Raw genomic sequence first — 26355 nt, forward strand, 5'->3', positions numbered from 1 at the left:
TTTGCCTCACCTTGTGTTTCCTGCCCAGTCCAGTATCTCACCAGTAGCCTGTCCATATTGCCATGCATCCTATCTTTGGCCCCGGAGCTTCTGAGCATCCCATTGACTTCTGGCCCTTGTCCTTGTTTGCCTGATCTGGACTATATGCCTGGTGATGTACATTATTATACAAAACAGGGCAGCACATTTACTAACGGGGACTGGCCAATGAGACCACATCACGCCAGTCCTTTTTCAGCTTCACTGGCTGCCAGTCCAGGTCGGAGCCCGATTCAAAAAGCTGGTATTAACATTCAAAGCCTTAAACAGCTTGGGGCCAGGCTATCTGAAGGAACGCCTCCTCCCATATGTACCTGCCTGGATCCTAAGGTCATCTTCAGGGGCCTTTCTCCATGAGCCCCTGCCAAAGAAGTGGGGCAGGAGGCTACCAAGAGGAGGGCCTTCTCTGCTGTGGCACCCTGGCTGTGGAATGAGCTTCTTAAAGAGGTTTGCCTGGCATCTATGCTATACTCTTTTAGATGCCAGGTGAAGACCATTTTATTCTCTCAGCATTTTAACGGTCTATTAACTTAATTTGAACGTTGCTGTTTTGAATTTGTATTTTAAATCTGCATTAAATTCTGCATTGTTGCTTGATTTTAACCTTGTTTTTTTTATATATATATTGTATTTTATGTTATGCTTTTATACCGTTTGTTTCCATGGTTTTAACTTTTGTAAACCGCCCAGAGAACTTTGGCTATTGGGGGAGGGGGGTATATAAAAATGCAATAATAAATAAATAAATAAAAACACACACATTGAACTACAGCAAAGCAAGCAAGCCAAGAACTGAGAATGATGCAGCCAGAGCTAATCCCATGTTTAATACTTTGATTGAAATCAGTGGGAATTAACTTTGGTCAAATTTTGCTCATGGTTTCAAAGTTTTAAAAAGCACAATGCTCTCTCCCCCCCCGCCCCCGTTTGCAGTGGCAATAATTTGTCAGACATCATCACTCTCATCGGATGACAGAGAAATAATGTCTTTATCATTCTTTTCATCACGTTATATCTTCTCTGTTGCAAATATGATTGTCTCCTTGTCATTCAGCTATTGCTATGTGTTCCTTAAACCAGATTAATCCTGCTTAGTTTCCTCGATGAGGACAAATTGGCTGCCTCTTTGATGCATTTCCCCACATCATTGTAATGTTGTTATAAAGTAATCTGTTTAGCCCTCTTTAAAATGATGCTCCATATTTTGGGGGTTTGGTTGTTGTTCTTTCTTTCTTTCTTTCTTTGTTTAATAAGGAGGAAGGCAGGTGGTATCTGAAGACTTTTTATTTTATTTTATTAAAAAAAAACCTGAAGTTTGTGTTTGTTTCACTCTGCATAAATCCACTAGACACTGCAAACCTCCTTTCATGTGCATCCTTCACCATGTGCTCTCCATGCAATGCACACAAAAATTCTTCAACGAAAGGAATGTGGTATGGCTGTCAGAGGGATTCTCAAGGATTCACTGAGTCCATATTTTTAAGATTTCCAGTCCTCAAGCAAGGGTCTGGAAACAACGGTTTGGCTCTGTGGGGATCGAAGGCATCAGTTCCATCCCTGTCCTCACCTGGAACTCACAAAGTTCCAGCAAATCCTGCCAACTTTGCCTTATCACATCCTGTAATCAGGACAAAACCCCTATGACCTTACTCTGCATATGGCAGATGCCTGTGTTTCCTTGCATTCTTCAACAAAATTGGTACTTTATCTTATGCCAATATTCATGAAAATTAAAGTAAATAGTAGTAGAAGCTTTGATAGTTGCCGGACAACCTCGCCTTCACATATTTTCTATGGAACTGTGATAGGATGTGTTGCTGCTTTTTCACGTTCCATTGTCATAGTCCTTTCATTCCCCTTCAATTCAATACAGTGACAACATGAGAGTAACTTCATTGCTGATCAAAATGCCTGCAAAATGCCTTTTCTGCACTTGTTTCAGTTCTATAATATCTTTTATTGTTGTTGTAAATAACCCAACACAAGTGTCACTATCCTGTCTTGCATGCCTTATCACATGGAACAAATACACGAATGCCTCCTTGTTTTGATGGAGCATCCCAGTTTACTGTTTTCTCTAGAGTTAAGCCCACTAGACAGCATGAGAGGGAGGGGGGGGGAGAGAGTGCTGTGTTTAATTGATAAATCTTGTTCAAGAATTTCTCATACTCGATTGTGAGTGAACTCCATATTTCACAAATCCATATGCTATTCTATCATCCAGCTTGCATAAGATGAACAGTTAGAGTACAGATTAGTAACAATGTACCAAATTCAAGTGGAGCTATGCCTGTTGAAATAAAATTGTGTGTCCATAGAAAATACCTTTAATCATAATACACACACACATACACACAAACTTACAACAAACAATAATCCCAAATGCATTTCGACCCCAAGGTCTTCATCAGTGGGAAAAAGATTATTATACAGATTTTAAAATACTTTTTTTTTATGCCCCAAATATATGAATTTCCAACAGGAACAAAAATTGCCTCCTATAAATCTTCAAAGATATATCGTGCATATACTTTTGAAGGCAGTGCTTTTTACAAGCAGCATGAACTAAAGAACTTATTTACGCTTCAGATACAATTTGGGAGTCGAGTTTCTTGGAGACGGAAGGGAACGCCGAGTCGCCCGTTTTTTCTGGTATATCTTTGAAGATTTATAGGAGCCAATTTTTGGTCATATTGGAAATTCATGTATTTGGGGCATAAAATAAGCATTTTAAAATCTGTATAATAATCCTTTTCCCACTGATGAAGAAGGTGTTTGGGTCGAAACACGTTTGGGATTATTGTTTGTTGTATGTTTGTAATATGTGTGTGTTTGTGTGTGTGTGTGTTTATGATTAAATATATTTTCTATGGACACACACTTTTATTTCAACAGGTATCGCTCCACTTGAATTTGGCACATCATTACTAATCAGTTTCCTTAAACCTATTTTGTCCTTTGGATTGTTTTTGGTTTAAGATAACACTATTTTCTCTTTCTTTTTTCTTTTTTATCAGATTGCAGTTAGAATACAGAGCAAAACTTAACAACCCCCCAGAGGAATGGTCAGCATCATTTGTACAGCAAGATTTGTCAAGTAAAGAATAAGGAAAACCCAGTCATGCCAATATACAACTCACTCTGCAACTCACTCTTCCCCAACTTGGTACCCTTTGGGTGTGATGGACACCGACTCCCATCATTCTCAGCCAGCATGGGAGTCCAACATATCTGGAGTGGATCAGGTTGTGGGAGGCTGTTCTAGTACTTTCCAGTTGATCTATGATCTCCATTCCATCTACATGCCCTGTATTCATAACACTGGTCCATTAATACTTTATAATGTGGCATTTTAGATTAAAATGCTGCTGCTGCTGCTGCTGCAACACACATAGGCCTGGTTCAGACAACACGCTAAACCATGCAGCGTGTTGTCTGAACCAGGCCATACACATCCATGCACACAACATGCATGTTGATTGGATGCCCCAGCTGTTTTAAAAGATATATAAATTAATTGTCAACATGCAAGTACAAACTACAAATAGTGGATCAGATCCAAAGAAATGTGAGCGGAAGGAAAATAGTAGGGCTGTGCATGGACCCCCCGATCCTCTTCGCGGCCCGATCTGCAACTTCCGGATCAGGCCAATTCGCCCCACCACGATCCGCCTGTGGCCCGGTCCGCTTCGTTACGGAGCTCTGGATCTGAATCGGAGCTCCGTTTTCCCCCCACCCATAGACTTACCTGGCTCTGCCACCATCGCCACATGTACTGTGGCAGCAGGGCCAGGTAAGCCCCCCCCCCCTGTGCGCACCACTTACCTGGTCCGTCGCAGCCCATCGCCAGCTTCACTTCAGCCCATGGCTCAACCTGGAAGTGTAGGCCTCGCTTGGGGCCTACACTTCCGGGTTGAGCCGCGAGCTCAAGTGAAGCCAGCGATGGGCCACGACGGACCAGGTAAGACCCCCCTCCCCCCTTACCTGGCTCTGCCGCTGTCGCCGCACGGGCGGCACCAGCGCCAGGTAAGGCCCCCTTACCTTTTTTTCGGAGTGAAGAATCGAGGTGAAGGATCCACCTTCATCTCAATCCACTCCACTCCGCTGCCCCCCCGATCCTCTTCGCCTCCGCCTTAAGGGGAGGCGAAACACTCCAATCCTCTTCTGCTTCTCTGACCCGAAGAGAAGCAGAGCACAGCCCTAGAAAATAGCCTCTAGCACTCTTCCACAGCTATTTGCACAAGGGTTCATGCACTTCTATAATAGAAAGATTCTATTGCTCTTTTCATTCTCCTGTTTCACAAGAGATTGTGCAAGCAAAAGGAGACCTTTGGAGTGAGTTTCATTTTTCTCATGAAAAGGTTTTAGTGCAAAGTGTAAAAATAAAAGGGGGCAGAAAGCAGCTATTCAACAAGCAGAAGATAACTTTTGCCTTTGGTAGAGCACCTTTGGATCCAACCCAACATTTTTTATTTTATTTTTATTTTTGCAGGGGTTGAATTGTTTTCCAGATATGATTCCATTAATAGAGCCTGATGCCAACACTCCCGAGGCACACAATTTATCATCAGCTCCTGAAAACTCTAAAAATAACCAAGTCGACCAGAGTACACAATTTGAATATGAAATGGACCAAAACAACTGGGCGAAAAAAGCTGGTGCTACCCTGTCCTGTGTTTGCAATGCAGATTTCTCAGTGGCCAGGTAACAATGTACACCAGAAATCCCTACACACAAACACACACACACACACACACACACACACACACACACACACTATCTTGCTACTTACTATGTTTCTGGAATGGGGGGATTTATCTGACTGAGATGAAGGCTGTGGCTAGATGAGGGGGTGGAGGGCGATGATGTTGCGATTTTATCATTGCGAGATCCCCCCTCAGTCTACATGCAGCGCGTGACGTCCAGGAAGGAAGAGGACATCGCACCTGTCATTTTGGTTTTTGTTTTTTAAAGGAGAAGGAGTGTACGAGCGCTCGTGCGCAAACTGTGAGGGTTTTTTTTTTAAAAAAAAACCCACCTCTCCTCTCCCCCACCCCACCCCCAATGGTCACAGAGCTCCTGAGCTCCTGAGGAGCTCTGTGCCCTGTGCCCGGCTCCTCGCTGTTACTTGCAAGGAGCTGGGACAAACCGCGACACCCAGCCACACATTCCCCAGTCTCGGGATCATCCCTAGACTGTGGAAAAAGCGGGATAGAAGGGCAGGGCGATATCCCAGGTCAAAGGAGGGATCATCCCTCCCTGCTCCCGGGATGCCCTGTGTATCATGTGGATGCACAGGTGTGATCCCGGGGCGATCCCTGGAATATCGCCCCATCTAGCTATGCCTTAAGTGTAGATATTCCATGCATCCAGTTGTCTGAGCAGGTAGCTCACCACAAGAGACACGATGAAGCTTTATCCCAGCCTCACTACACTGCTGCCTATCCATTTCAGAGCACATCCTTTCCCAAAGGGAATCAATTCCTTGCAACTATTTTATCTTTTGACGTAGTTCTGAACAGAAATGGTATGTGAAAAAAATTAATGAGGACTTAAACATGTGAGGTTGGAAGTCCCTATTAGGTAATCCACATGTCCAGAAATGTGTGTTGAATGTTGGGTTGTAGGAATTACATGTGGAACCAGTTGTTTCTTTACCACATTTCATCGTAGCATGCAAAGTGTCATAGAAACATAGGCCAGATCTACACCAAGGAGGATATGACACTTTGAAAACAGGTTGAAAACTGTATATGGAGTGTGTGCTGGGCCCCAACAGTTGTCACTCCTGTTTTAAACTGTTTTAAAGCAGTAGTGTAGATCCTGCCATAGAGTTGGGAAGACCTCAAACGTCATCTAACTCCATTCCCTCCGCCAATGCAGGAAAACTGTTGCTGCGGCATCCCATAGGTAGAATGTTTAAGAAGTTCTGTGCTGGATCAGTCCACCTAGTCCAGTTTAGTCAAACTCCCCCTTGAAACCACTGATTTGAGTTATGGTCCCATTCTCAGGTTGAGAAACTGAGTCTGCATTTTCAGCAAAAAAAAAAGTCTCTGGGTTGCCACAAGAAGTCATTCCTGGCAATGCCTGAAAGAGAAAGTCCAGTTTACACCAAGTCCACTCCCTCTGTCCATGCATGAAGGCCAACTGCATTTCACAGACACCTATCCCTGCACAGAAAATCCTTTGACTGGCTTCCCTAACGATGGACCATTGTGACATGCAGTTTGAAAACCCTGGCATGTGGTATGAAAGATATACCCAGAAGCATCATCTCTGGAACTGTATTTTTTAATAAAATACAATAAAATAAAACTACAGTTTAATTGAGAACAGGAATGGACAATGTCCTTGTGCCATTGCTACTTCTGTCCACACTGGGCAATAGGATCTCATCCATTTATGAGAGCAGTTCTGATCTTGAGAGGTTTGAGAGCAACTCATTTGCTTGTTTTCATGGTTCCAAATGGCTCAGTAGATTGTGGCAGGGAGATTCTCTCTTTATTTATTTATTTATTAATAACCTCTCGTTTGGATTACTGCAATGCGTTATACGTGGGGCTGCCTTTGAAAACGGTCCGGAAGCTTCAGCTGGTACAAAACAGGGCAGCCCGTTTACTAACAGGGACTGGCCGACGAGACCACATCATGCCAGTCCTTTTCCAGCTTCATTGGCTGCCAGTCCAGGTCTGGGCCCGATTCAAAGTGCTGGTATTGACATTTAAAGCCCTAAACGGTTTGGGGCCAGGTTATTTGAAGGAACGCCTCCTCCCATATGTACCTACCCGGACCTTAAGATCATCTACAGGGGTCCTTCTCCATGAGCCCCTGCCAAAGGAAGTGAGGCAGGTGGCTACTAGGAGGAGGGCTTTCTCCGCTGTGGCACCCCGGCTGTGGAACGAGCTCCCCAGAGAGGTCCGCCTGGCTCCTACACTGTACTCCTTTTGTCGCCAGCTGAAGACCTTTTTATTCTCTCAGTATTTTAACACTTAATTTTAACTCAAATTTAAATTATACTGTTTTAATTCTGTATTTTAACCTTATATCAATTGTGCTGCGTGGTTTTATCCTGGTTGTGCTTTTTATATTGTATTTTGTATTTGTATTTTTAACTTGTTGGTTGTTTTATGATGGTTTTAATTTTTGTGAACCGCCCAGAGAGCTTCAGCTATTGGGCGGTATAAAAATGTAATAAATAAATAAATAAATAAATAAGATAAATTTATTTATTCCCATTAACGGAACAGCTGGGGTTGAATATGACACATAATATACTGGAGGCAAGCCCGTTCTTCCCAGAGAGGGGGCAAAACAGTTCATATCAGCGGGATTTGATGGAGCCTATATAAAAAGGAAAATGGTGTGTTTTACCTTCCAAGCGATGATTTTGCAGGCAGAGTGCTGGCGGGTAAGATGTCTGGCTGCAAACGGGAGACCGCAAGAAAGCTAGTCCTCCTCACATCAGAGCTTGTTATCTGCAAACAGAGACCCCCGTATGCTTGCGATCTTGAGAAGGAGGGAGCTGGGCTTCATTCTAGCAGCCCAAATCTTGACTGTATCAACAGCGTACTGTAATGCAGAATAATTTCTATCCTCGGGGAAGACGCTGCCCTCCGAATATCCCTACTTGGGGAAACACGAGGCAGACTTTCCTTCTGTTCTTACTTCCACTTCATCTGCTTGACATTGCAAGTGCAAGCCGAGGCATCTCTGGGCTTTTCGCTGTTGGTTTGTTGTGGCTCTTTGCTTTCTTCCACTTCTAGCTTTCAGAAATCCCTCAAGGAAAAGACTCAGGTTGATGGCCTCAAGGAAGGAGAAGCACAAGCGTGTCGTGTCTTCTGGCCCGGAGGGCCCTAAACGCCTGCTGCTCCTGGACCAGGTGTGGAGTGCTTCTCCAAAGAGACGCCAGCCCTGCAGCATCTCAGCTCTCAACAGAACAGAGGAAGCTACTGTTTACCAGGCCATTCTCCATTAAGTCTCCTCTGCTCGTTAACAGCATCTCACCAGGGTCTTGGTTAGAGCCCATCAGCTTTTACCTGATCCTTTCTTAAGTAGGGATTCAAGAGGCCTTCAAGAGGCAGCTGGACAAGCATCTGTCAGGGATGCTTTAGGGTGGATTCCTGCATTGAGCAGGGGGTTGGACTCGATGGCCTTGTAGGCCCCTTCCAACTCTGCTATTCTATGATTCTATGATTGGGAGGTATGTGTTTAACTCACATACTTGCTTTTGCCTTTTCAAACCTATATGCCATGGGTGGGCGACTTGTGGCCCTCCATATATTCTGGCCTACACCTCCCATGATCCCTCAACATTGGCTATGTTGGTGAGGGCCGGTGGGACTTGTCAGCCAAAACATCTGGAAGGCTTCAAGTGTGCCACTCCTGCTATACATGGACTGAAATTCAGCTGTCCTTTGAAATTTGGGCTGGATTTTGCAATGGAGTACTCTAATAAAAACAATGCTTATAAAAATGAGGAAAAAAATAGGGCCAAGATGAGGACCCACCCACCCCAAGTCTATGGGCTTAATCAGGCCCAACTAGGCTCCTTAATGTGCCCAACTAGGAACCTCTGAAGTTCCTCCAAGGGCTGGGGCTTGGAGGTCAAGCCCTTTTCCCAGGAGGGCATCTTTGCTGTTGCTTCAAATCTGAGATCAGAGTGGGAATGTGGGCAGCAGTGACTCTGACAGTGGTGGGAAGAATGACTGTTTTCCCCAGAGATGGCAAAGCAGATGTGCATGGCATCTATGTGGGCATTGGCTGCAGTATGAAGCCAGGGATACACCCCACACCAGAAAGAGCTGCCCCTCTTCCCAATGTGGGCTGAATCATTGTATGCAGCAACCACGGGGGGGGGGGGGCTCCAGACACTACACAAAATGACTCAGCCCATATCTTCTTACAGATCACCTTCATCTACTCATAGTTTGACAGACACCACTTCATATTCCCTTGCCTGAGTGTTGACCAGAACAATTACTTTCTCATTTGCCCACCCATGAGAGCATTTAGGTGGGTGATCATGCATGACAGGGCCTTCTCTAGAGTGGCCCCATACACCTTTGCAACAAGCTCCCATCAGAGGTCCGCCATGCTCCTTCACTGCAGGTTTTTAAGAAGGTCTTGAAAACATATTATTTTACCATCACCTTCATGTGCTATGACTACTGTAGTTGCTGCTATTGCAATTTTCTTGCTGGTTTTCTTGTTGGCTTTTATTGTCTTTAATTGCTATTTTATTGTGCTCAGATTTTTAATAGCTTTTAATATTTGTACTGTTTTTATGTGGCAAGTCGCCTTGTGAGGGCTTCCGCCCTGAAAGGTGGCCAGGAAATGCTTTTAAGAAATAAATAAAATAAACAGTGGCCCCAACACTTTGCTACTCCCTCTTGGGAATGTTTTTGCTCCCCCCATGCAAAATCAAAGCCTAAGAATTTTCAGCCTGATAAGTCAAGTGCATTGGGTGGGTGGGGTGGGAATGAACTGAATTCTATTTATGGAAGTTATAACTTATATCGGAAGAGCAAATCCTGGTTTGGACTCAGGATATTTCACGGAGCAACATCTCTCATCTAAAACCCAGTGGTCTAACTTCTCATTTCTATGCATCCGGCATGGCACTATACCCTAGTGCTAAACAAAATCTATAAATAGGGCATGGCAGAATTGTTGTTGTGGGTCTTAAAGGTTGTGGCTTCTTAACAGTCAATTACGATAGACTGTACTTTTGAAAAGTGCAGAACATTTGCTGGCTACAGCATCTGCCCAGTTTAAAATATCTCCAGGCTTATTTATCCTTCCCCTATCCCCCATGTTTGATGGCTGAGTGTTCACAGGGACATAGGAGGAATTTGTTTCAATTCGTTTTTGAGCTGAATTTACTCAGTTTCCTTCTCCCAGGATGGATTGTGGGTTTGAACATGATCTGCTGTTGAAATCCCTACAGTTCCAAGCTCGCAAAGTGATTCATGGAAACCATAAACACCATATGTTTGAAAAATGCATACATTTGGAAAACGCACGCGTTACTCGATGGGAGAAAAAATGCACATGTTTCAAAAATGCTCCCAACTGATTAAGATATTTGGGGAAACAGGCATGAAAACACACACAATGGTTCATATATAAAGGAACAAACAAATAAATAAAGCTCACAGTCTGATATGGACAAGAGTCAGAAATAATGAGTTTGGAGGGAGAATTTGGCATACTACATAGAGTTTTGATAATTCAGACAACCCTAAGCATCATCTGTTTTATTTAACTAGAAGTATAGGGCCAATGAAAAGTTGCAACACTCTTCCTTCTTTGCCTAATTTGGTCAATTAGCAAAATTATATTTGGCTGTTAATCCATTATCATTACAACACACGTAACTAGTCCATACTTGGGGTCATGTGGGATTAATGAAGATTCTGCTAGCGTATCCCCTTATCAAAAGTGTGCCTCATAATTTCACAAACCTTATTTTATATTGCAATGAAGTTAAAAACAGAAGAAAAATAATAAAAAAAGGAAACAGCTAACAATACAATGACTAAATAAATAAAGGAACTACCTGATCTTAATTCTTGGTCTGTCATGGATATGTTTGTGAGAGAGCTAAACCTCATTATTGCTTGAAGGATTGAAAATGCAAGTTACATAGCATATATTGGGGGAGGGGTGTCCGATTGTGGTGGGTGGGTGTACATATTTGAAAGGGAAAAATTAGATATTTGATTGCTACCACATAAGGAATTAATGGAAATCATAGTACCATAATATCCTTCTTCTTATGGAATTATAGAATAGTAGAGCCTATAAGGCCATCAAGTTCAACCCCCTGCTCATTGCAGGAATCCACCTTAAAGCATCCCTGATGGATGGCTGTTCAGCTGCATCTTGAAGGCCTCTAGTGTGGGAGAGCCCACAACATCCCTAAGTCATTTGTGGTGGGTGGGTGTACATATTTGACAGAAAAAATAGATATTTGATTGCTACTACATAAGGAATTAATGGAAATCATGGTACCATAATATCCATCTACTTATGGAATCATAGAATAGTAGAGTTGGAAGAGGCCTTTAAGGCCAACGAGTCCAACCCCCTGCTCATTGCAGGAATCCACCTTAAAGCATCCCTGACAGATGGTTGTCCAGCTGCCTCTTGAAGGCCTCTAGTGTGGGAGAGCGCATGGCCTCCCTGGGTAACTGGTTCCATTGTCGTTCTGCTCTAACAGTCAGGAAGTTTTTCCTGATTTCTGGCCGGAATCTGGCTTTCTCTAACTTAAGCCTGCTATTCCATGTGTATTCGTCTATTCTCTCAGGGAAAACCTCCCTTCAGATTTCTCTTCTTAACACTAAACATGAATGTGAGAACAATTTGTTGGGGAAAGTTGTCATCTTCCCTAACTTACATTCCCATTAAAACACACTCATTGTCCGAAGAATACTCATTTTTATGCTTCAGCGTATGGGGGAATGTATACATTTGGATGTCTATTTTCAGAACATGTGTTGTGAGACATGTACTTCCTCCATTCAAAGGAGAAGAAAATCAGATCATAATTGAAACCAGGAGGCAGACTGAGCTTCAAGGTGGTTCTCAGTGAACATTGAACCTTGCTGATTCTCCCATCCCTAAGTATAACAGAGCACAGTGCATTGTGTTTTACAGTATCCTCAAGAAAGATTTCATTTGAAGCATGTTGGGCCTTATGAATAATATTTAGAGTGCCACCTTCTCCCCACTGCATTTGTGCTTTCCTCCTCCTCCTCCTCCTCCTCCTCAGCAGGTGAATCTCTGCCTACCATCCAGGCTCCCAACATTTTGTTGAACTAGGTGTATAATCACACACTGAACTTGCAAAGTGCTGATTCTCAGTAAAAGAAGATAAAAGATTAAAACACCCAGCTGTTCAGGCTGCCATATGCCATTTTAATAATCTCTAGGAGGGGGGGACTTCAGTACAGTGTACTGCTGGGAGCCAAGTGCTAGAAGCAAGAAATATAAAATATAATTTTTAGTATAGCGGCATTGTATCAATGATTACGGGAAGCTAGGGGACATTCGTAGCATTATGCACTGTTAATCTCATAGATAAATTGGGGGATTCCACATGCAGAAAAAAGAGCATGGAAGCACCTTGGATGGTCAACCATGCTTCTAATATGCTGGCTCCCACATAGACAGTTGGGGCCATAGTGGTAGAGCTTATGAGTTACACGCAGAGTTAATTCCCAGCACCTCCAATTAGGGCTATGAGAGAATCTTGCCTGAAAATCTGGAGAGCAGCTGCCAATCAGAGTCAACAATCCTGGGCCAGATGATCCAATGGGCAACCTAAGTATAAGACAGCTTCCTTTGTTGCTATCATGCCCTGTGCTGGACCCTACCCAATGCTGTCCACACATTCAGGAAGGCCTGAAGAGAAACGCTGCAGAATACACGTTGGCTCTTTCTAAATGCTAAAACCTCTAGCACAGGTCATTCAGACATTTATTTGTCCTGGATCTCTCACTATTCAGCTTCATTGAATGATGCTGGATGCTACCATTATGATTCCATCTACTCTATCCACTCCATGCATACTGACAGCTTGCCTTTCTTGCTTTTTCATAGTCAACAGAACAGGACCTCCTAGAGGAGAAGGCTATCAATGGCTACTTGTCCTAATGGCTATGTGCTACTTCAACTATCAGAGGCAGTAACCCTCTGTATGCCGATTGTTGGGGAACATGGGTGGGAGGGTGATTTTGGACCATGTCCTGCTTTTGGACCATGTCCTGGTCGACAGATAGTTGGCCACTGTGTGAACAGAATGCTGGACTAGATGGACCCTTAGTTTGATCCAGCATGGATGATGATGATGATGATGATGATGATTAAACATTTCTGTATGGCCCCATAGCTGAAGCTTTTCTGAGGCCTTAGCTAGACCTAAGGTTTATCCCAGGATCATCCCGGGGTCATCCCTGTTCATGTTAATGACACACAGGACATCCTGGGAGCAGGCAGGGATGACCCTGGGATGACCCTGGGATGATCCCTGGATAAACCGTAGGTCTAGCTAAGGCCTTATATTTTTATGTTCTTATGACCTTCAATCTGGCATCTAACCTCAGTTACTCTAAGTTGAAAAACATAAACTGCAAACTAGGAATGCTGAGGGAGTTCGAGCAGGGGGTGGAGTCTGTCTATCTCCTCCTACCCCAACCTGGCTTTGCAGGCCGTGCTCTCCAAGGCAACCTCTAATTACTGGAGCCATCCACGAACTCAACAGAGTGAGCGAGCTGCCATTTTGTACAGAAATGGTGACTTGGGCATTTCCAGAAATTAATATTACAGTCACTGTAATATTAATTTTAGTGGCCATTACAGTCACTGAGTCAGGCAAGTGGGGGAACCCACAGTCCCTCACAGAGCCACCATTTTGCGTGAAAATGGAGGCTTGGCCTTTTTTGTAAAGGGCTATTTACATAAATGGTGGCCTTAAAGGGGCCATTTATGCAAAATTACAAGCCTAGAATTCCTGGGCTTGCCTGACTTGGTGCACCCTGAGTTAGGCTAGGGTGACCATATTTTGGAAACCAAAAAGGAGGGCAACATGGTTGCCCCCAAGGGGGCGTGTCCAGTACCAAGGGGGCGTGCCCACCCAAACATAGCCTTGGTCACATGTCTGATTTTACAGCACACATTTAAGACAAATCTGTTCTACATAACATCTTAATGTTAAAATCACTGAAATAAAGAACAAGTGAGAGATTTAATGTATCTGAAATTAACTTCACTCACTCCTACTTTTGTAGGTTTTGCTGTACTTTGAAGCTTTTGCTATACTCTGTGTGTTACATTCTCCCTTTCCCTCAAATATCTTTTCTGACTGTATCTTCACTCATTGCAAGCTGCTGTTATTGTTAACAGGGTTTGCTACTGGCCCCAGATCTGTTTCAAATTTGGTATGGCTAATGCTCTACCTAAAAGCTATCATGGTGCCAACTTTCAGCTCTTTATCTTTAAAAATGACAGTTTAAAAAATAATAATTTTAAAACCTAATTTTTTAAAAAAATTCCTAAAAAAATCAATGGATGAACGGATCTGTTTCAAATTTGGTGTGGCTAAAGCGCTACCTAAATCCTTTCATGGCACAAAGTTTCATCGCTTTATCTTTAAAAATGACGATTTTAAAAATAATAATTTTAAAACCTCAATTTTTAAAAAAATCCTAAAAAATCAATAGATGAACGGATCTGTTTCAAATTTGGTATGACTAAAGCCCTTCCTAAGAGCTACCATTGTGCCAAGTTTCATGACTTTATCTTAAAAAATGACGGAGTTATAAGCATTTTTGTTCATTCCCATTAGAGCTGCTCTTTGAAAAAAAAATCCGGATTTCCCCTCCCCCTCCCGGATTTGCCATCAAAAACCTGGACAAATCCGGGCAGATCCGGTCATATGGTCACCCTAGTTAGGCAAGTATGGGGATCCACAAACTGGTGTCTGGGAAGCTGGACCAGCAAAAATGTGCCAGGCCTAAAGCCCCAGCCAGGTGCCTGCAACATTCCTACTGGGCTCTGTTTTTTGCAAGATTACCAGCCATTCAAAAAGTCTGCTGTTGTCGATCACATCTCCATCACATAGCCTGATAAGAATATTTATTTAACTTGACCAGAACCAGGCACATATTTCTGCAATATTTAGCACTTTCCGCCAAACCAGAACCAGGGGGGTAAATGAACAAAGAACAGATACTATTCAACAGCATTAAAACAAAACAAAATAATACAATATGGGGTCTACCGAGGAAATTTGTGCAAATCATACTGGGAATCAGGAATGAGATGGAAGCGAGCACCTGTTTGATGATTTGAAAATATTTTCAGCAGAAACGTGCTTGGGCTCACGCTTGCATTTGGAGCTTCGAGGGGGGCATGCACGCACGTTTTGTGAGCAGAAACAAATTCTTATACATCCCTAAGGTTAGGCTTGCACTCAAAAGGAAACCCAAAAGGAAAGAAGAAACAAAAGAGGACAGGCAAGTACAGAAGGAGAATAGAGCCCATGCAAGCCTGCGTTCAGGTGACATATTCCCATCCATCTCTGTAACTCAATCAAATAACACCATCGTGCTTCCTCCTCCTCCCACTCCCAATTCCTTTCCTTGGCTTAGTTCAGACAGCACATCCTCAATGGTGGTTTTAGAACTGCATGGTGGAATTTTTACCCCACTGATGAGAAATTTGTTGTCTGGTATGAAAACTAGGGATGTGCTCCGCTTCTAATCGGACCGGAGAAGCAGGAGCGGAGCGGGGGGCTTCGCCTGCCCTTAAGGCGGAGGTGAAGAGGATTGGGGGGCCGGCGGAGCGTGGCAAAGAGGATCGAGGTGAAGGCGGATCCTTTGCCTCGATCCGGAGCTCCGCCGGAAAGGTAAGTGGGGTTTACCGGGCCCTGCCGCTGTCGCTGTCGCCCATGTGACGACAGCGGCAGGGCCTGGTAACCCCTCCCCGCCCTCTTCTCCCTTACCTGCCTCCGTCCGCGGTCCGTCAGCATCTTCAATTGAGCCCGCGGTTCAACCAGCGGCCCAGACTTCCTGGTTGAACCGTGGGCTCAATTGAAGACACTGACGGACCGTGGACGGAGGCAGGTAAGGCCCCCCTCCCCCTTGGTCCCTTCCCGGGCTCTGCCGCCATCGCCGCACAGGCGGCGATGGTGGCAGGGCCTGGTAAACCTCCCGCCCTCCTCTCCCAGCCTTACCTGGCGCCACTCCCCTCCACTGCGGAGCCCCGATTCGGAGCCGGAGCTCCGCGGCGAAGAGGAGCGGAGTATGGGCTGAGCGGAGCGGGCCGAACGGAAATTTTCGGATCGGCCCGTGGGGCGGAGCGGGGGGTCCGTGCACACCCCTAATGAAAACTCCATGCAATGGTGGAGGGTTTTGGGGGGGAAACACTCCACCCAGCATATCCACGCTATGCAGAGGGGAGTTCCTGCACAACTATTGTTTTGCATGTTGTGTGGCAGGCTCCATGGAGTTTTCTCTTGCATTGAGTTGGCTTTTCCTACTGGCTACAGAGCTCCCTGGCAAGAGCAGTGAAAGGAGCGAGTGCCTCTCTAGGAGAGCTGCCAGGATTGGGTTTTTTTGCAGCAACGGCTGATGGGATACCATCAGAGAGAGTGGAAGAACTGTCAATCAAATGTCACAATGGATTTTACTCAACACCACGGTAGCCCCACAGTCACACAACGGTGGGGTTGGAACATGTTGTGTGGGGAGTACCTCCTAAAAACTCAACCTTTGAGTGGAGTTTTCACACTGAATTGACTAACGTGTTGTCTGAACTGAGCCATGTTCTAACTCCACCGTTGTGTGACTGTGGGCTACTATGGAGTTCAGTAAAATCCATCCCAATGTTTGATTGACAGTTCCTCTGCCCTCTCTCCACCCCCGGTATCCCATCAGCCTTTGCTGCAGAAAACCAATCCCGGTGGCTCTCCTAGAGCGACACTCGCTGCTTTCAACGCTCTTGCCAAGGAACTCTGTAGCCAGTGGGAAGCCAACTCCATGCAATGGGAAACTCAACAGAGCCCTCCACACAACATGCAACACAATAGTTGTGCAGGAACTCTCCTCTGCACAGCGTGGATATTCTGCATGGGGTGTTTTAAAAAAAAAACTTCACCATTGTGTCAAGTTTTCCCGCCATACAACCCGTGTCTCAATGGTGGTGTAAAATCTCCACATGAAGTTCTAAAAAAAACCCATTAAGAAATGTGTTGTCTGAACTGAGCCAATGTTTTGTTTTGTTTTTTCATTAGGAGTAAGATTATGAGCAAACAACGTTCCTTAATTTAAACCAGGGAGGGCTGCCAAGGGTCAGGGAGCATTGCCCCAGCTGCAAGGTAGAACGGCTCCATTGGATCCCACAAGCTATGCCCACTGTCATATCAAAAACAGGCCTGCCAAAATCCAAGCCGTGAAAGATGCCAACAGGCCGGAAACGTCAAAATGGCAAAAGTCCACTTCAAAACTGAAAGTCACTTTCAAAATTTCACATTCAACATTGGAAAATGTTTGGAAAATATCAAATATCTTTATATTTATTTTATTAATAAATAAATAAATAAATATCTGCACATATTTGTTTTTCACTCAATTAATAGTAGCGCCTTTAAGCTAGGTAAGCCCTGCGTCTGGAAAGGACAGAGAGAACATGCACTGATCCCATGCTGAGAGATTGAATGATTTTGTTTGCATATTATTATTATTATTATTATTATTATTATTATTATTATTATTATTTACATTTATATACCGCCCCATAGCCGAAGCTCTCTGGGCAGTTTACAAAGCTTAAAAACAGTGAACATTAAAAACAAATATACGAAATTTTAAACCATAAAAAGCAGAAAAAAAACAGACAATATCCATTTAAAAGAACTATTCTGGGGTAAGAAAAAAACTCAGCATATGTTGTTAAATGCCTGGGAGAAGAAGAAAAGTCTTGATCCGGTGCCAAAAAGTAACAATGTTGGCGCCAGGTGAGCCTTCTCAGGGAGATCATTCCATAATTGGCAGGGGGGGGGCACCACTGAAAAAGCCCTCTCCCTGGTCGCCATCCTCCAAGACAACCTCAAAACTAACTAACAAATAAACCAAAACCGAATAAAAAAACACCCCGTACTTACTGTGGCTGTGCCTGAGACAGTTTGTGCATTTGTGTCGCTTGTGTTTGGTTCGGAGTGCGTCTGAGCAGGTGGATACATATTTAACGTGTGCTCTGGAACTGTGGTTTGGCCTGTGTAGTCTGGAGTCGGGTGAGGATGGGGCGCGGTGTATTCTGCTGGGATGCCGTTCTGAGGAGGAGCGAACTGGGCTGAGGCGTAAGTCTGTGCCATTGTGTCAGGAGGTGCTGTCGCTTCCTGATTACCCTGTAAAGACGATAAAGAAAAGACGGAAGGTAGGTAAGGCTATCCAGCTTGTCCTTCAAAGATTAGGGGCACGTCTACACCAGCCATTTATCCCGGGATCGTTCGGGATCATCCCCGTGCATGCAAATGACACACAGGGGATCCCGGGAGCAGGCAGGGACGATTCCTCCATTTCCCTGGGATAATCCGTAGGTGTAGAAAGGGCCTTAGTCATATGTAAGAAATACAATAGAAATGACCAAGAACATATCTACACACCCGGAAGGAAAAAAGAAAAAGAGAAGGAGAAAAAAAGAAAGAAAAAGGGGAAAGAGAAAAACAAAAACAAAAAATAAAATTCCACAGTAATTCAAACAACGTATGGAGATTTATTACAGAACATGGCCGTGAAAGTTAAAACAACAATCTTAGGGGGCATTACTCATACCAATATAAACATGGACACTGTATTTAAAGGAATGATTTATATCTTAAGTGAAGCAAATATTTCTGAAGGCTTTGGAGACTAGATGTGTACTACTATCGATATTCGTATGTGTAATGAAAGTCCCCCACTCAGCAGCAAACTTATCTGATTCATTTTGTCTTTTCGCTAGACGTAACTTTTGAGTCCGTTTTTTCTATTAGCTCTACTTTCCCTACCTTATGGTACCATTTAGTTACTGAAATTCCTTGGAAATCTTACCAGTATCTGGCAATAAGCACTCATGCTCCCATTAATAGATATCCCACAAGTTCCTTATGTAATAGGTCTTTATGTTGGCCATGGAATAAGTTTAGAAATGCTAGTTGTAGAGATTTATCAGTTATAGTTGTTTCCATTATGTTTGAAATTTCTGAAAAGACTTGGGGTGTGTCTACACCAGCCCTATATCCCAGGATTGCCCAGTATTGTTCCTGTGCATCTAAATGCCATACAGGGGATCCCGGGAGCAGGCAGGGACAATCCCTCCATTTTCCTGGGATAACCCTTAGGTGTAAGGGCCTTGGTCCCAAAAATCTGAGACCTTTTTACAGTCCTACCACATCTGTGGGAAAGATCCCATGATATCACATCCCCGGATTTAGTCACATTATTGCTAGTATCCAACACTGCTGCTCTGCTTATGCAAATTTTGGTCATGCAAGAGCATAAGTGGCTTCTACTGCAATGACAATAGCATAAGCTGGTGTGATGGGTTTTCTGTGGAAACCCATTGGGGCAGCTTACGCTATTGGCATAACTCTAGAGGCCTCTTATTCTCGTGCAGGTTAATTGTATAAGTGGAGTGGCCATGTTGGATACAGACCCATGTCTACAACAGCACTGGTATTACTATAGAAAGCTCATTCAATTTTACTTGTGACGTTATTTACTTCTAAGCCTTGCTGTTATCAAATAGCTTTAGAAATCTATTGGCCCTAAAGTTAGTCATGAGTTTGCCCCATGGAAATCAAAGTCCCATGAACAAATCCCATGGAAGCACGTTAGTCACCATCAACTTAAATCCCAGTGCTCACGGTTGTTGTTCATAGGGGCTTAGTATTGCCAACCAAGCAGCATTTATTTTTGAAAATAATCCATGTCTCATCTTTGGAAAGGAAAGGAACCTCTCGTGCAAGCACTGAGTCATTACTGACTCTTGGAGGGACGCCAGCTTTCACTGACGTTTTCACACACAAAACCAGACTTGTTCTTTTTAAGGATTCCTCCAGAAGGATTCCTCTATGTCCTTTCTCTCACTTTCTCCTTGGCCATGTCTAGACCTCCTGACATTCTGGGAGGGAGTGGGGAGGATCTCATGATTTTCTGATTGCGAGATCCTCCCCCTCAGTGCACACACAGCTGCGTGACATCCCAGGAGGAAGAGGACGTCGCACCTGCCATATTTTTTTTAAAAAAAATTGAAGATGGGCGCATGCGCGCTCCATTGAAAAGGTAAGGATAGATGATAGATAGATAGATAGATAGATAGATAGATAGATAGATAGATAGATAGATCCTGCTCTATCTCTTCAGGAGCACCGTGCCCCATGTCCAGTTCCCAGCTCCTCGCGTTTACTCACGAGGAGCCAGGATGAAACCAGGATGGCTGCCCACACCACGGGAAAAGTCGGGATTAAAGCTGTCCTGGTTATCCTGGTGAAAGGAAAGGATCATCCCTCCCTGCCCCTGGGATAACCCCTCATGTAGACATACCCTCTGTCTCTTACACATGACTCCCATCCATTCTGACATACAATCACACAACCTCCTACCCCACTCCAGGTGGCTCTCCTAGGCCCCATTGACTTCCTCCTGGTTTCCTAACCGCCAACTGACCCTTCGGCTCTTCTTACCCCCTCCCCTGTTGTCTCTTTTCTAGGGGTGTGCACGGACCCCCCGCTCCACCCTGTGGGCCGATCCGAAAATTTCGGATTGGCCCATTCCACTCCGCACCGCTCCGCCCATACTCCACTCCTCTTCACCACAGAGCTCCGGCTCCGAATCGGAACTCCGCAGTGGAGGGGAGTGGCGCCAGGTAAGCCTGGGAGAGGAGGGAGGAGGGGGTTAACAGGCCCTGCTGCCGTCGCCGCCCGTTCAGCGACGGCAGCAGAGCCCGGTAAGGGACCAAGGGGGAGGGGAGCCTTACCTGCCTCCGTCCGCGGTCCGTCGGCGTCTTCAATTGAGCCCGCGGTTCAACCAGGAAGTCTGGGCCGCAAGCCCTCGGTCTGACTTCCTGGTTGAACCGCAGGCTCAATTGAAGAATCTGACGGACCGCGGACGGAGGCAGGTAAGGGAGAGGAGGGCGGGGGGGTACCGGGCCCTGCCGCTGTTGCCGCATGGGCGACAGCGATAGTGGCAGGGCCCGGTAAACCCCACTTACCTTTCCGGCGGAGCTCCGGATTGAGGCGAAGGATCCGCCTTCACCTCGAACCTCTTCGCCACACTCCGCCGACCCCCCCAATCCTCTTCGCCTCCGCCTTAAGAGAGGTCCGATTAGAAGCGGTCCGATTAGAAGCGGAGCACATCCCTACTCTTTTCCCTCCCCCCCCCACAACTTTCCAAAAAGATGTAACAGGGCCCCCATTTTCTTCCCTGTTTTTCTTCTTCTTCTTTGTGCTGATGGCTGAATATGTTGTAGAAGAAAGTAGCCTGCAGCTATGCACCTTCATTTACTAAGAAGATCTCTGAGCCCCAGATATGGCCCAGAGATATTCATGGGGAATGAAGATACAGCTGCTGGAGGTCCTCGCTTTGCTTTGCTTTGATCCCACCCACTGGTAAGCAAAGTAGTATTAGTATTAGTAGCAGTAGTTGTTTTAACTAAAAATAAAAAAGTGAAAGAGTTAGGGCACCTTGGTGGGTGCCAAGAAATTTGCATGGGGGTGCACTGGTACCTGTGAGGACCACATTGACTACCTCCACCCTAAATTGAGAAGCGAAAGCACCTTTGCAGTTTAAAGAATGGGGGAGGGAATTGGCTTTGCAATGGAATGAGCATCCTTCCAAGTGAACGTAAGAACATAAGACGTGCCCTGCTGGATCAGACCAAGAGTCCATCTAGTCCAGCGCTCTGTTCACACAGTGGCCAACCAGCCATCGGCCAGGTATGAACAAGCAGGACATGGTGCAACAGCACCCTCCCGCCCATGTTCCCCAGCAACTGGTATACACAGGCTTACTGCCTCTGATACTGGAGGAAGCACATAGCCTCCAGGAATTTATCCAACCCCCTTTTAAAGCCATCCAAATTGTTGGCCCTCACTACATCTTGTGGTAGTGAATTCCATCATTTAACTACGCACTGTGGGAAGAAGTACTTCCTTTGATTTGCTTATTTAAAACATCTCCAGACCACCTTTCCATTACCCGAGGTTTCCGAGCAGTGTAAAATATTGGTAATAAATTTTCTGGGAGAAAAACAATACATAAGAACAGAAGAAGTGCCCGAGGGTCCATTTAGTCCAGCGCTCTGTTCACACAATGGCCGACCAGCTGTTGACCAGGGACTCACAAAGCAGGTCATGGTGCAACAGCACCCTCCCACCCATGTTCCCCAGCAACTGGTGCACACAGGCTTGCTGTCTCAGATACTGAAGCTATGGGGATACCAGGCAGGAGGTGTCACAGCTGCCTGATCTCCCATCTGAACCACAGGTTTAAAGCTACACAGGCAATTTCTGGGAAGCAGTTGCAAGAGGGTATGGAAATATCAGTTGTTTGAAATGGAATGAAAGTCAGCATTTTTTTTTAAGTGATTAAAAAAAGCGAAAAGAGAGAGATGGGGAATTAATGTCCAGGTGCAATTTGTTCTAAAGAGTTTTATGCTACCTTGAGCTCTAAAACAGATGTTATAGAGACCCCCACTGTTTCTCATTAACAATGACAGCCCTTTCACAAGCTTAGAATTAATATTCGTCGCATTCACTCTTAGTGCTAATTACAGCTAATATTTAATTAAGAGCAGTGAGCTTTGGTACGATTTCTTACTGGCGACTTCAAACTTATTTCCCTTCAAAGGCAACTTCAAGAAAACCACCTGCAATGAAAATCATGTCACCCTAGCTGCATGTGTGTCGGTGTGCAAGTGTACATGTGTTCATGCATGGGTGTGAACGAGCCTTAACATGCACCACGTTCTTGTTCTTGTTATGAACTGTACAGAAATAACAACATAAGACAGTCCCTGCATTCAGACTAGGGATGTGTGATGCTGGGAATTCTGTTCCATTTAAGACCAAAATGGTTCCACAACATTTCAATTCCAGTAAGTAGCAGAGGACTGTAGCAAATTTCTCTCTCTCTCTCCTCCCCCCACCCCGAAAACTAGAAATATTTTGTGCATTTGGGGCATGTTCTGCCATATGCATAAATTGTAATTTGCACTTTTTTAAAAAAAATTGGCAATCTTGAAATTTGCACAAATGGTTTCATAACTTTAACACATATTTTTATTGGCAATCTTACACAAGTGCACACGATTAAAATTCTATGTAGCCCCGCAGAAGCATATTCTGCTCTTGTCAATATCCTTATCAGTTTCACCCTCTCCATACTCCTTGTTTAGCCCAGGAGAGTCATATTCCATACTTGTCAAAAAACCCAAAAAAACCCAAAACAACTTGTCGATTTCATCCTCCGCTTTGGCACTTCCCAAGCAAAGAGGGCAGAGAAATTCACAAGTTGTGACACATTATGAGGCGGTATATACAACAACAACAACAACAGGCACACACACTAAATTCACAAGTTGCTGCCATTTTTCTTTAAAAAACGGAATCCGTGTACTAGTGCCATGTTTTTCAAAGCCTCCTGCCTTCTTGGGAGACTTTTCACCGAATAGTGACACTGTCTTGTCACTATCTGGCCCTGGTTAGAATATTGCATCCAGTTCTGGGCTCCACAATTCAAGAAGGACGCAGACAAGCTGGAGCGTGTTCAGAGGAGGGCAACCAGGATGATCAAGGGTCTGGTTACAAAGCCCTATGAAGAAAGACTGAAAGAACTGGGCATGTTTAGCCTGGAGAAGAGAAGATTGAGGGGAGACATGATAGCACTCTTCAAGGACTTAAATGGATGTCACACAGAGGAGGGCCAGGATCTCTTCTCGATCCTCCCAGAGTGCACACGGAATAATGGGCTCAAGTTAAAGGAAGACAGATTCCAGCTGGACATCAGGAAAAACTTCCTGACTGTTAGAGCAGTACGACAATGGAATCAGTTACCTAGGGAGGTTGTGGGCTCTCTCACACTAGAGGCCTTCAAGAGGCAGCTGGACAAGCATCTGTTGGGGATGCTTTAGGGTGGATTCCTGCATTGTTCAGAGGATTGGACTCGATGGCCTTGTAGGCCCCTTCCAACTCTGCTATTCTATGATTCTATGAGGTTAGTGGCTCCAATGTCATGAGGCAGTACATTTCCTCTGGGTTTCAGTCAGCACCACTCAGAACTCCAAAGGAGCTACCCGAGATGTTGAACCATAACCCAAAACAAGCTCCTTTAGAATTCGCCATGCTCCCTCATTGCAGTCTTTTAAAGGCTTTGAAAACATACCATTTTTCTGTGGCCTTCTCTTGATACGACTGTCAAGAAATGCAACAACAACAATGCAAGTTTCCCTAACGTATCAATTTTATACACGATTTCGCCTAATACACCAATTTGTATACATCATTCCTTACTCAATGTTTGAGACAAGGAGTGGAGTGCAAAATGTAGAGAACAGCCCAAGGACAGCTATGTTCCAATCCACAGATTGGGGATGGTGGAGAAATTTGTTCAGTTCACATTTTAATTTGCATGTCACCAAATATTGCAATAGGAATATCAATTTTAAAAAAATAAAAATAAAGTTGTGTATATTAGTGAAAATAATGTCCAAAAATGCATTGTCTTGAAAACTGGGAGTGTGAAACCAGAGCACAGCCAAACTAGGGGCTCGTCTACACCAAGGAGGATATTCCACTATGAAAGTGGTATATAAAAAACCGGAGTCACACGACTGCTTACTCTACATCTTTATAGTGGTACTGAAGTGCACTGACAACTGTTGGGGTTCATGCCACAACTACACCAAGCAGGATATAACACTATGAAAGTGGTATGAAAGCAGTATAAGGTATGTGTCAATGGGCCCCAACTGTTGTCAGTGCACTTCAATACCATTATAAAGCAGTAGTATGGCTCCTGAATTTTATATACCGCTTTCATACCACTTTCATAGTGGAATATCTGCTTGGTGTAGATGAGCCTGAGATGCCTCATAATGAAATGAATTTGAGGACCTTTAGAAGTATGAGGTAAATTTGAGGCCTAGAGGTTGACCTAGAGGACCTAGCCCAATCTGATGAAGAAATAGGTTGCAAATGTATTAAAATGTGATTATCCCAGCTTGAGATAGTCCAGTTTACAGCCTCCATCCTGATGAGAAACCAGGGTGGCTAGATTAGAAGCATTACTCTGAAATGAAGCCAGCATGAGACTTAGGCCTTAGCTAGACCTAAGGTTTATTCTGGGATCCTCCCAGGGTCATCCCTGCCTGCTCCCTGGATCCCCTTTGTGTCATTTACATGAACAGGGATGACCCCGGGACGATACTGGGATAAACCTTAGGTCTAGCTAAGTCCAGAATTGCAAAATAGTGAACCTTCATCAGTTTTAAAGAATTGCTCGATTTATATCCATTTGGATCTGCAAACGTTTGATGTTCTTTATTTAGGGCTGCCGCAGTGTTGGCCCTGAGATTCAAAATTGGGAATCTCTTTTTAGATAGGCAAATTTAATCTCAGGGCTACCAACTATGGCCATAGCTAGACCTAAGGTTTATCCCTGGATCGTCCAGGGGTCAAACCTGTTCATCTAGGTGACACACAGGGGATCCAGTGCTCAAGCAGGGGCGAACCCTGGATGATCCCAGGATAAACCTTAGGTCTAGCTGTGGCCTATGTGTGTAGTGTCATTATAATATAGCTTAGTCACTAGATCGCTGCATACATAGTTGAATCTGGGTGGAGTCAGGAGTTTCATGTTACTGTTCTGTTCTTCCTTAAGAGATGTATAATAAAAATGCTTGTCCACGTCCTTGACCAGTGTGCTGTCTAAGCCTTCCATGACACAATCTCAGAAGTCAAGTTTTAAACCAACAAATTCCTAACAAGTCAAAGAAAATGGCACAGTTCCCTACAGTAGAGGCCTTCAGCCTCTGATAATCCTGAATAATCCAACCTGAATGGAAAGAAAGATTTGCTTGTTTTCACCTGGCTGCAAAACACCACAAAGAGAGAGAATAATGCAGGAAAATTAACTCCTTTATGCTGTGTGGAAAGAAGCCAGCAATGTTTATAGATGCTTTGCCATTGCTAAAGAGGGTCATAAATATACCTGTGAGATACTTCTAGCTAAATTTGATGCCCACTTCATCTCCAAGAGAAATGTGATTTGTGAGAAGGCCTAGGATTTCTGAAAGTGTTCAGCTAATAGAAGATCTAACCCTTACAATGTAATAGAAAAGGGGAAGCAATCAGATTTGATCAAAACCGAGCAGAGGCAGCTTTGGAATGAATGACCTGGAAAAAGTAACCTCTACTCCAGAAAGCAGTAGAAACAGTCACAGCAACCATTTGCAAAGGACAAATTCATGCCTCATGTTTCTGTAAAAGTGGCACAAAATAAAATCCAGGGAAAACAGCCCAAATCGGTCAATTTCACCTTCTCTCAGTTTTCTCATCTTAAATCTCATCTTGTCTTAAATTTTGAGAACTTGTCCAGTCTTAAATTGAGTTAGTCCAGAACATTTTTATTTTTTTAAGATGGCACAAAAAATAAATAAACATCTTTGTGCACATTTTCCCTTAATACATGTATTTTGTGTATGCATCTTTACGTAATATACACATTTTTGTTAGCAAGTCTCCTACTGAAATGGTTGTTTGAATGATATTTTATC

General features: G+C 44.2%; 1 protein-coding gene across 19 annotated transcripts in view; it reads right to left on the reverse strand.

Annotated features, from left to right (window-relative positions):
- Positions 1–26355, reverse strand: part of RBFOX1 (RNA binding fox-1 homolog 1) — a 1470150-nt gene that overhangs the window by 216612 nt on the left and 1227183 nt on the right. For all 19 annotated transcript variants that reach the window (XM_063143444.1, XM_063143446.1, XM_063143439.1 and 16 more), the window contains one exon: positions 17705–17947. In XM_063143444.1, the coding sequence (XP_062999514.1) occupies positions 17705–17947 (243 nt within the window). The remainder of the gene's footprint in view (positions 1–17704; positions 17948–26355) is intronic.

The sequence above is a fragment of the Elgaria multicarinata genome, chromosome 17 (assembly GCF_023053635.1).
Source record: "Elgaria multicarinata webbii isolate HBS135686 ecotype San Diego chromosome 17, rElgMul1.1.pri, whole genome shotgun sequence".
NCBI classification, from domain to species: Eukaryota; Metazoa; Chordata; class Lepidosauria; order Squamata; family Anguidae; genus Elgaria; species Elgaria multicarinata.